Source organism: Podarcis raffonei, chromosome 13, assembly GCF_027172205.1.
Source record: "Podarcis raffonei isolate rPodRaf1 chromosome 13, rPodRaf1.pri, whole genome shotgun sequence".
NCBI classification, from domain to species: domain Eukaryota; kingdom Metazoa; phylum Chordata; class Lepidosauria; order Squamata; family Lacertidae; genus Podarcis; species Podarcis raffonei.
The window spans coordinates 19,349,145-19,361,086 of record NC_070614.1 but is presented as its reverse complement, the minus strand read 5'-3'; the positions used below and the strand labels follow the sequence as shown (position 1 = coordinate 19,361,086).

Sequence of the window (11,942 nt, the reverse complement as noted above, 5' to 3'; positions counted from 1 at the left end):
ATCCAGTGTGTAAAAAGGCGACACGCGGCACATAGCCACCCGAGTTACTACATATGGAGATAAGAGGGCCAATGCTGCCGCGCGAGATTTCACAGGAGAGGTGTATCCGCTGACACTCCAATAATGTTCTGGTTTTGACCCCAAATTCAACCCCTCCTTCTGCAAACACCATCTGCCCTTAAAGACAAAAAACCCACCAACACAAATGCTTGCTTGATGGTTAAAAAAATTCTGGGTTTTTATTGGTTTTGCTAGACAATACTAAAAAAAAAAATCCCTCCATTCTGAAAGGCAGGGCTTGAATTATTTAAATTTTGATCCATTTGTTTTAAAAAACAAAACAAAAAAGGGGAGAGGGGGAAAGAGATCATGGCAAAAAAAAAATCTTTTGTAAGTTCACCTTTATGTCCATGTTCAAGAGTTATTTACTTTCGAGAACATATTTCTAAGGCAAGGGCGTTTATGAAGGACAGTGAAAGCAGCCAGACTGAGAGATGAAATGTAGACAAATCTAAAACTGGGATTTTTAAAATTAAAGTTGATAGGAAAACTCCAGAATGCGTTATAGCAATATGGTTTGAATGCGTACAATAAAATTTAACCCCTCTTGAAAAGCAGGCAGTATTCTGCAAATAGTTACTGCACTACTCTCAGGGGTGAGGCGAATCGTTACCCCACCTGCCCCGCAAAGTAGCAGCACACCAGCGTATTCGAATCCTCCACACAAAACCACTTCTGCACCTGATCTCAATTAGAGTCAAAACTGAGGGGCGACAGCAGCCATTTTCACAGTGGCACTTACAGCTTCCAATCGCTGCAAGGATTCAAATATCACATGGCAATGCCACAAGGGAAATTTATTCGGGAGGAGCACCCAACCTGCACCAGTCAAATCCAAAAGGATTCATTTAACTATGCTGCATGGTAGCATGGTAAAAGATCCCAGGGAGCCTGACTGTTTCCTAAACGGGTTATTTAAGACCAGAGCGAGGAACCCGTGGCTCTCCAGGATTTATCGGACTCCCAATTCCCATCATCACACCCAGCCAGCATGGCCAATAGCAAAGGATGATGGGAGCTGTAGTTCCAACAGCATCTGGAAGACTGTAAGTTCCCCAGCCAGGATTTAAGAGGAAAGAGCCAGTTCAGTTAGACTGGGGCTGAGCACTGCCATGTGTGGACTCGGCCCACACCCCTCAAGTGCCTCTCCAGCCCTTGGTTGGGCCGCAAGGGTGCTAAACATGCACCATTACTCATAAGCTCTACCAAAGTATTTTTTACCTACGGAGCGCCAAAGGAACTGCCCACAAAAATGGCGTTATCTGATCTCCCAGTTGCCACGCCCTTTGGGAAGACTAAAACAACCCCAACAGTTCTACCGTACGGTGTTGTTGGTCAGGGACAGTGCCGACCCGGTGGTATCACTAGAGGCCGTGTATGGAAAGATAACATACAAGCTCAGCTAGTGACGAGACCATGAGGAGGAAGCCTGCGACTCAAGTGCATGCCCTCCAAAGAGTATATAGCCTGCTGAAGCCCTCACTTCAGCACACATCTGATTTCCAGAGTTACACATACGAACGCTGACAATGAAAGGCTTGATTGTTCAGCATGGAGATATGTGTGGGGTTGTTGTTGTTTTTTTCTGCCATGATCCCAGTTCAGAGTACTGCAAGAAGCAGAAAATATTTAAAGGACATTTTATATATATATATATTTATTATATATATACTTCGAGATAAGAAAAATAAGGCTAATTCAAGCCTTGCCCTGTGCAAACAAAAACCAAACGAGAGATCGCCACTCACACAAAGGTCCCGATTACATTACCACAGTCAGCTTGTTATTTCCTGTTTTCTCTCTATATTTTTTTAATAGGACAACTGGGGAGCTGAATTCTCCTATGGTTCAGGAGGAAGAGGGGCGGTATGGAATTGATTTCAGTTAAGCTATATATAAAAAAAAATGACCTGGGAGGGGAAAAAATCTCAAATACAAGACGGCTGACTGTTCTAGGGTTTGGGGGGAGGAACCGGGTGGGCAAAAAAGTAAAGAGTCTGTTAGTCAAGTAATGAATGAGTTTTTAAATTATTCTCTTGTTTTTTTGAAGTCTAAAGTTCAGAAGCTGTGGGTCCCACCATTACAGGGCCGCCACAAAATAGAAGTGGACCCCCCCTGCCCTCCCCCGACCTCATTTTGAAGAAGTCTGTGTCATCTGCCGCTGCGTGTTGGAAGGGCTCCCCCCACCCCCACCCCCCGCAGGAGCAATCTGTAGCAACCAGGAAGGGCAGGTGGGACTCAGGACGAGAGGGCGCTTTCCTTCTGTGTTGGCTGGACTTGTGAACGCTGCATCACCTTTTGGCTTTCGACATCTCTAAAATGTTTCTCGACCTGGATGGAGAAGGAGGCAAGGGCATTAGTGCTGGCCAGACGCAGCAGGTCCCATATCAAGAAACCTAACGGTGAATGACCTTAGCTGAACCGCAGGCTACGGCGGGATTTACAAGGTAGCCTATAGCCAATGACAACTCTTCTTCCCACGACTGCACAAACAGCAGAGACCAAGGCTTTGAAGTCCACCCAGGGCCAGAGCATACGTGCCTCCCCACTCCACTGCCACACGGGCAAAAGTGCATTCTGGGAATGCGCACACACACATGCACACAAAGGTGCCAATGTGTTGTTGTCACTGTCCGAAGTTAACTTGAATGGAACACACTGGAAATCCAACTTTTACCACAATGGAAATTCCATTCTGTTTTACGGACTGAATCAATAGTCCAGGTTTTAAACCACTCTCCATCTCACCAAAGAAACAGCACGCAATTGGGACAAAAGGATACCTTTAGCCAAACAAAACCTAGCAGCGAATGTTGAAGGCAGGTGGGAGGCCTGGGCAATTCAATGCAGAGTATGGATGCTGGTACAACTTGAGTCAGTCTTTTGAGTCATACCTCTTTCCTCCTGCCCTCCCACAGTCCAGAGGCATCGGTCTACTTACTATTTTGCGTACATGACTTAGGGCACTCCCCTCTTTGCCTTTACAGTTTTCCACTTGGTATGGAGGGGCAATGACAACTTCTTCCATCACGACTATATTCTTCTCTTGCCATTTACAATCTTTAATACTGCAGGAAGCAACAAAGGGTTCAATTTTTACCAAAAACAGTAACAACACAAAAAAACTTAAGTTACTGAAAAGCAAAACTACAAATAGGGAAGTAGAAGGTGGTTAAGAGCTGCCATGCAGCTACCCCAATGCCTTCCTCTTTAGCATTACTGTAGTACCAGTACCATGATGACCACTGCGCAGAAATGGGTGCTTGAACAGGTCATGGTTTACATTAATATAAGAACGCCAGAGAAGGCAGTGGGAGACCATGAGACTTTATAAACAGAGGGAATGGGGCCAGGACAAAAGACTAAAGAAATCAGGCTGTGGTAGACCACAAAAGGATCCTGCAAATGTGGATTTCGAAGAGCAGAGTACAACATCCCCAATCCACCAGTCCTAGTCCAATTAAAAGCACTTCATTTCCTATAGTCCAGGGGTTAGCAAACTTTTTCAGCAGGGGGCCAGTCCACTATCCCTCAGACCTTGTGGGGGGGCCAGACTATATTTTGAAAAAAATATATATGAACAAATTCCTATGCCCCACAAATAACCCAGAGATCCATTTTAAATAAAAGGACACATTCTACTCATGCAAAAACACGCTGATTCCTGTGGATTCTAAATCTGCCTGCGGACCGGATTTAGAAAGCAATTGGGTCATATCCGGCCCCCGGGCCTTAGTTTGCCTACCCATGCTATAGTCCATTGCTGCTCCAAGGTCTAAGCGCCATGTTCAGATGGCAAGGGAACAAAGAAGAGTTTCCAGTGGACACCTCAGTGGTGGGAATGCCTCCCAGACAAGACTCCAGAGTCCAAGACTGCATCTTTTGGCATTATACAAACTATAGGTTTAGGAGACTGTTGAGAGGCCCAACAACCCATTTTTGTCCCTGCTTAGTCAAAACATTACTCCACCCCTGGCATCACGTCCCTAGGCTGGTTCCATCCTGACTTACACACACCAAGTTCAGGCATATGACATGGAGCCCCTATACACAAGCAGCTGTTTGTGCACAGCAGCCCCTCTGACATCTGCACTCAATGCAAAGATGTCAGGCAGCATGGCTGGCCAAGGGATGAAGTGCCAGGGGAAACACACCAACACAGACCTGCTTCATCGTGCAGGAGTCCTACACCAGGTAACACATAAATAGGGCTAGGAAATTACTTCTCTGGTTATCAGTCCAGAGCTTTGTTCAGCAGTTATTAGCACTCAATTTGCTGAAGTTTCCTCCTGCCAGCAGGGGAGAGTTGTTTACTTGAAATCATCTATGTGAACTTATTTCAAGGACTGTCAGCAGAAAGAAACTGATTATCGCCAGACATATAATTCCACGGCTAAGGAAAATTAAAAAAAAAAACAACGGGTTTCCAGACTAATCCACAACAAACAATAACTCAATTTGCAGCAAGCATTTAATATAATAAGCAAAGCTGAAAAGGGGGCCATATTTCCTTTCCAGGTTTATAGCCTCAATTAACTGATTTTTTTAAAAAAGCTCATATTCCAAGTCGGTGTTTCAAAATATGGCAGACTAGTCTAAGCAATCCTATTTCTCCCAATCAACTGAATTGCAATATTGTATTAGCTGATATACAACGTCTGCAGAGTTGCATTATTTTACTCAAATCTTTGCAGAGCTACAGTGATTAGACCATATTAAATTATTCTAGGGAGGAAAGGAAGTGTTTAAGGTATTTTAACTATAAACTGTTTTATAAAGTTATAAATCCTTCACTGGTAATGCATTTCAATAACTTTTCAGAACTTATCACATATGAGGAGGTGTCTAGAAACTGAGCACTATTTCTAGCATGGCCTCTGTTATGATTAAGAGGCAATTCTAGAAGCCTGTCAGACAGGAAGGTGTATTTTGGAATCTATGATAAATAAGCATGGTACTTAGGAATATTGATAATGCTATTCATCAGGTTACAGCTGGTTCTTTTCAGCTGTACCTATTGTATTTGGTTTGTTTATGGATGTATTTTACTGCTTAATGGAAAAGCATTCTTACTGAATCCACCAACTGTTTTACCATACTCAGTGATCTATCTTTCATTGAATTCCAATGAATTAGCGAGCCTTATTTATTAACATGCATTAAACTGCATTATTTACATGCACAGCAGATTCTAAACACAGCATCTGTATATGTAAATACATTAAAAAGTGCACGTGATTCAAGTTTTCATGAGTGTGTTATTACACTGTGTATCACTCTTATACGCTTTTAGCAATACAGGAAACCCACCCCTCTCCAAAAAAACAAGAATGATTTCTGTTCACTGGGTTACATTTTGTAGCGGGGGTTTACATGTAAGTCATGCAGATCAAGATGTTAGACACAACACTTTTCATTAGCGAAGAACTATAAGCTTCATGAAGCGCTATTCAGATCATCCATGTATCAAGACAAATGCAACAGCTGGTCAAATTTCATATTATCATCTTCCCTAGAAGACTCTTTTCAGTGTTCAAAGTATCCTTATTGGTCTAGAGCAGTGTTTCTCAAACTTGGGTCCCCAGTTGTTTTTGGACTACAGTTCCCATCATCCCTGCCCACTGGCCCTGCTAGCTAGGAATGATGGAAGCTGTAGTCCAAAAACAGCTGGAGACCCAAATCTATTAGTCTTCTTGGGACCCCTGATGCAAGCCATGTGAGCCAGGACCATGTGTACGTTGCATTAAAAGGACAATCTACACTACAGTAATCAAAGTTATTTGCAATCTGAATAAATTATCTACCTAGCACATTCTGCTTTGACCGGCCACAGGCAAACAGGTTTTCAAAGAATTAAAAAAGTAAGGAAAACATGGAAAGAAACTTCCATTACCATCTGGTGGAACCACATAACTTGGCAAGGGGTGGATGCATTCGGCAGCGATTTCTGCATTTAGTAATTGGATTCAGGTCTCTGCCTTCTAACTCCACATTTTTCCTTCCCATCCCTAATACTTACGTCTTGTGTATAGTCTGGAAAAGCTGCTGTCCTTCCAATGAGACCCCAGCACTAATTGCATATGCCTGGCTCAGCTTTTCTTCCTTCTCCATCCGTGCTTTGTTCGCAAGCTGGAAAGGAGATATCAGAAATGCAGAGATCTTAATCTTGGATCGCAAATGGCTGCAGACACTCTAAGCCTTAAACACAGTTCTATTTGAAGGAAAACAATTTTTGCATGACAGGGGATGCAACATATTCCATCTCACGAGCAGACACACCCCAGCCTCTCGTGTACCCTGCCCTCAATGATGCAAAGCACACAGTAGCTCTATGACAGGCACCCCCAAACTCGGCCCTCCAGATGTTTTGGGACTACAACTCCCACCATCCCTAGCTAACAAGACCAGTGGTCAGGGATGGTGGGAATTGTAGTCCCAAACATCTGGAAGGCCAAGTTTGGGGGTGCCTGCTCTATGGAAATCACAACCTTTGGAAGTAATTAGATTTTTATTAAAGAAAGAAGAGGAATTAGGTAAACACAATCCATTACACTACACTGTAGTGCAATTTGTGGTAGAACTTGGGTTATGAACCTGAAATACAGTCGTGCCTTGGTTTTTGAACAGCTTAGTTCCTGAACGTTTTGGCTCCCAAATGTCATTAATTGTTATGATTTGTGGATTATTTTTGGAAGCCGAACATCCAACAAGGCTTCAGCAGCTTCTGATTGGCTGCAGGAGCTTCCTGCAGCCAATCAGAAGCTGCGATTTGATTTTTGAACGTTTTGGAAGTCAAACAGATTTAATATCTTAATTACTTAATATCCCCAAGTATAGAGAATATACTTTCAGTTGGCATATTCTGTTTTTTGAACAACACATGCCAGTGATGAGGAATCCTCCATAATGTGGGCAGAGGTTTTCCTCCCAACAGATGCAAGAACCAGGTTGGGCAAACACACTTAGCAAAATTATAACACTGTACAGACAAGTCTGAAAGGCAGTAAGCAGATATTATAGTGGGGGGGGGAGAAAGTATTTCAGCATGATACAGCACCCATTTTCTTTGGTTTTATGTGATGCCCTAACTCACTCCTCTTTTTGGAAGGCCAAATGGCTTTGCTCTTAAGCCAATGTGCTATTTCTACTCTCATGATACTCACAGTCCATTGCCTTTTAAACTGTGTGCGGTGAGAGTGAGCAAGGTGCATGTGTATGGGAGCCTTCTTTCAACCTTCCACATTCCAGCCCTAAATAAACCATGTGTAGAAGGGCAAGACTTGGGGAACCTCTAGCCACTACACAAAACCTGAGTCTCTTCTCATGGCTCTTGCAATTCTTTTTTCAATTGCTTCCACACCAAGGTAACCAGAGCTGGGAGTTTGTAAGGGAGAGTGAAGAAGCTCAATACTGGGTCACTTTGCAGGAGACAATCTTACAGGGGTGGAGAAGGGGTGCTAAGAAATAAACAGTAACTACAATCTTGTAGATGTGAGGCTGCCCATGATGGGGATACAGGTAGATGAGAAACCTGTATCCTAGCTAAAAGGCATCAGCTAAACCAGATACAACTCTCCAAACTGAAGTTCACCATTGTTAAAAGCAAGGGCTGTTTTATTTAATTTTCTTTTCACTGTAACCAGTTACAGATACTCCCTTGGCAATTCTGAACTCTCTTAAAAAATGTTTGATATAGTATAAAAAGGGGCATATGGATGGGTTCATTGCACCAACCAAAGGACCATAATATGGCTAACCATGCCATGCTGAAATTCACAAAGCAGCCAGCTTGGTTAAATAAATAGAGAATGTCATGCTGTTAAAGGTGTTAAACATGCTCCAGTACTCTAATTGGCAGGAAAACCAACCTCCAAAAAGGATTCTTACCTTGCTAACATTGAGAGAAGCTAAAGGTGGGGGGGTTTCTGTACGGTCATTAATTATTTTCACATCTGAAACGTACTGTAAGTTTATAAGCAAGATATCTGCGTGGTTAGGTTTGCCGCTTGACGAAGGGCATTCTGGAGGAAAAGATCGTTAAGGAAACAAATCCAAAAAACATATAACTCAACAACTCAAAGAACAAATACCATTTGAAGGAAGAGTGTTTACACATGTAATGCCTAATTGCAAAGATCCACTTCCAAGGATGTTTGTAGTCCCTGCATGAGTTTAATGCATGAAGTTTATGGCCAGCTGCTCTACAGGTTGCAGTTGTTGTAAACTTTCTGTGCAACAATATAGGGAGCATGTTACAATAGGTAACATATTACTGTAACACGTTACCACAAAGCAACACTATCCTATCTACAGAACCGCCAGTGAAGGGTTGGCTCACTCCAAATTCATGACAAATTTACATCCCAGGGATGTGAACACAAAACTAAACATAGAAACAGGTAAAATATGAATGTTCAAAGTACTGGGCACTTTTTTTAGGCACCCAGAAGGCTGCTGGTATTAGTTGCTTTTGCAGCTTGCTAGTCTCGCCATTCAAACTGCCCAGAGATATACTGGTGCAAATGGTTTTGGGATGTTTTTATTTGCACGGCTGCAGTCAAATAACCCAGAACACGCACGGCAGTGTTACTTATAAGGCAGACCCCTGCTGCATTCAGGACACAGACCTTTCTAGTCCAGCATGCCATTTCCCACAGTGGTTCAACACAAAGCCCACAAACAGGACAGGAAGGCAACAGTTCTCTCCCACCCTTATTCCCCAGAAACCACTACTGAAAATCATGTTGCCTCTAAACGATTCTGCTTCACTGGATGACCCTGGGTGTAATATACAGCCATTAAGATTAGTAGCCACTGATGGGCTTACCCATCATTTTAAAACCTTGTTTTAAAGCTAAGCTAGAGGTTACCACATTTTGTGTTAGAGACTTCCTTAGTTAACTATGCACTGTGCAAAGTAGTCCTTCCTTTGCTCTGTCCAAAGCCTCAGCTTTCCATTGGATGACAGCAGGTTCTTATTACGGGGCAAGGTGAAAACCTTTTTCATACCCGCCTTTCCCAGACCACGTAGAATTTTATAAACCCAACTTCTAGAAACGGAGGACATATGCCAAGCTCAAAGATTGAACACTTAACTGTGCTCTCAACAACAGACACACATATGAGGCATCCTGCCCTAGCACATGCCACCCATCAATTTGCAAAGCGATGGATTCTTGCAATTGGGAACCAACAAAAGCTTAAGTACCTAAGCCCAATATACTTTATAGCCTAGGAATCTACTTTAGGTACAATAGCACAATGTCCATGCAGACAAAATTGAGAGTATTGCATATTGCCTCACCCCATTTCTAACTCAAATTCCCCTGCCTGCCTTAGCCATGTGGTCAAATAGTACATCTGCATTTATATTAACTACAGTCAACAACTGGTGACAATGAAACACATAACTACAGTTAAAGCAGGGCTTGAGAGCGAGGGGAAGCATGCAATCACCCTTTCATGTCTGAATGGTCACAATGGACTTCTAATATGCAAGGAAAACATTCCCCACTTACACCCCCCTTACTGCCAGCATGGAGAAAGAAGCTACATGGATCTTAACATTTCCCAGGGATGCTATCCAAAACGAAAGATCTAAAAATCCCCCAATAAACATGTTCAGCAACACAATCCAGCATCAAAACTTCCTCTCTGCCCCCAGGTACATCAAGTTCACCAAATCCTTATCTCGGTTCCAGAGACATTTTTTGGGCCAACTACATTTTAGGCCCTATTTATTGTTGCTGCCTGAATGTGCTCAACACAGACCCCAGGGGCTTTGTAAGGAACACATCAACCCTTCTTCAGCACTAACCTTATCTCAACTGGCATCACTGTGGGCAGTTAATACATATCCCAAGTCTAATAAGCATGTTTGTAGCATACACATTCATTACTTTAGGACAGCCATGTTAAGTATTTTAGATTAACCTTCACGTGTGCAAGTCGTTGTCTATCATAAAAAAGGTTCATTTCATTTAAAGCACCACGTTTTTCAGCAGGTTCAGGCCACAAATTCAGGCTATACTACCCACCAAGTGTTGAGAAATCACCTGAAGCACATGCCTCCATGCGGCAGCCCTGAGTCAAGTTCAGAGGGGCTTTCCCCATCTTTCGTAATATGGGGATCTTCCAACACTTGGGTCACTAAAAATCCTGCCCTGGCCTCTTTTTCTACACACCAAAAAGCTGTTTTCTGACACATCCCATCACCCACCCCAGCTCCAATTCGCACTTCAGCCTTCCTCCTCTCAATAAGGCCGCCACCAGCTTTCATTTTCGCTCATGCCCGGGAGCACCCTTTTAAGTTTCCCTTTCCTAGATTTCACCTAGCAAGCTTCCCTAATCCTCCATTGGAAAAACAAACAAAACAGGATTATTCCCCACCTCCCTCCAGTCTCGAGGTCTCTGTGGCTCACGAGAGGCAAGATATACCCTCCAGGCAGCAAAATATACCCATATCTCTTTAGATCTATCTAATATAACACACACACATATATATATTGAACATATACACACACACGCATACACTCCCTTTTTTGCTAACAAGTACCCCCCCAAAAAAATTCTATTTCTCTCCCCGCCCCCCCCCAAAACCACGCCGGCGGTTTCCCTCCGTCTCTTGGTTCGCTACACCGCCGCCACCCCCCCCCAGCCAAACCTCAACCTTCCCAAACACAACCCTCCCCCAGACTCCCCCAGATCAGGCCGACCGATGAAACCTCACGTGCCTCCTCCCTCCCCGCGAACATCCACCAGCCCCATTTCCCTTAGCGCCAGACCAGGGCCCCGGCAACCAGCCCTCGCCATGCCCCCACCCGGCCCCCCTTCCCACCACTTCCACGCAAGCAGCAGGATACTGAGCGCCAGCATCTTGCTGGTGTAGTCGAAGGCCACCACCTCGCCCTGCAGCCGCTGCTCCTGGCAAGTCTGGCACGACACCTGGCTGCCCACACTGAAGTACTCGCCCGGGGCCGCCATCTTGTTTCAGGCCCAGGCTGCGGCGGCGGTGGAGGCGGCGGCGGCACCCTTCGCGCCCCCGCTGCGCCTCAGCAGCCTCTGCCGAGGGGGTGGGAACCGGAGGGAAAGGAGGGAGGCGGGCGCGGGGGGGGGGAAGGGGGCGCCGAGACTCCACCCGGCGCGCCAAGCCGGGCCCAGGGCGCCTGCTCGCCTCCTTTCAGCCCGCCTGGCTGGGTCAGCCTAGGCGGAAAAAAAAAAAGGAGGCGGAGGAGGAGGAGGGAAGACGAGGAGTGGCCAAGGCGACGGAGGCCCCGCCTGTGCGTCGGTCGGTCGGACACCCCTCCTGCACCCACGCACGCACGTGACGTCACCGCGTAAAGGGAAGGCGATTGGCTGTTCACGGAGAGGGGCGGGGAGGTACCGCCAACGTTCGGGCGAGGGGAGACAAGGGAGTAGAACTCGAGCGGTGCGTGCGTGGGTGGCTGGGCGGGGCGAGGCGAGGCGACGTCAGGAGGGCGGGGGGAGGAGGAGAAGCCTAGTCAATGGTAGAATCGGGAGAGGGGGGACACCCAAGGGTCATCTAGTCCAACCCCGCCGTGCAATAGGGCGGCTTTGGGCCCCGAGGTTGCGTGTGGGTTGCCCAGGAGGTGCGTGAGGAGGTGGAGCTGAGCAGAGGGAGGGTTAGAAGCGCGGTGTCCCACCCTGTGGTCAGAGCCAGGATTGATGTTGGGGGGTGGGGAGCTTTAGTTAAGTATATTTTATTTATTTATTTACTTGATTTAGGGGAGGCAGCTAAACAAGCTATAGCTTAGGGTCCCACCCTCTTGGGGGCCCCCCAAATAATTTAAAGGGGGGGAAACGGGATGTACATTTCCAAAATATAAGGGGGGGGGGGAATCAAATAAAACCTACATACAGCG

General features: G+C 45.4%; 1 protein-coding gene across 1 annotated transcript; it reads right to left on the bottom strand.

Annotated features, from left to right (window-relative positions):
- Nucleotides 1-213: 213 nt before the first annotated feature.
- On the bottom strand, nt 214-11,289 carry LSM12 (LSM12 homolog). The gene is made up of 5 exons (XM_053361337.1): nt 10,923-11,289; nt 7,948-8,081; nt 6,080-6,189; nt 3,002-3,128; nt 214-2,391 (listed from the first exon to the last, which is right to left on the bottom strand). The coding sequence occupies exons 1-5, from the start codon at nt 11,041-11,043 to the stop codon at nt 2,299-2,301; spliced, it is 585 nt and encodes a 194-aa protein (XP_053217312.1). The 5' UTR covers nt 11,044-11,289; the 3' UTR covers nt 214-2,298.
- Nucleotides 11,290-11,942: the final 653 nt, after the last annotated feature.

Coding starts and splice junctions, on each gene's coding strand:
- LSM12 (XM_053361337.1), bottom strand. CDS start 11,043: ATGGCGGCCCCGGGCGAGTACTTCAGTGTGGGCAGCCAGGTGTCGTGC. Junction 6,190..7,947: donor CTTCTCTCAATGTTAGCAAG/GTAAGAATCCTT, acceptor TCTCCTTTCCAG/CTTGCGAACAAAGCACGGAT. Junction 3,129..6,079: donor TTCCAGACTATACACAAGAC/GTAAGTATTAGG, acceptor TGCTTCCTGCAG/TATTAAAGATTGTAAATGGC.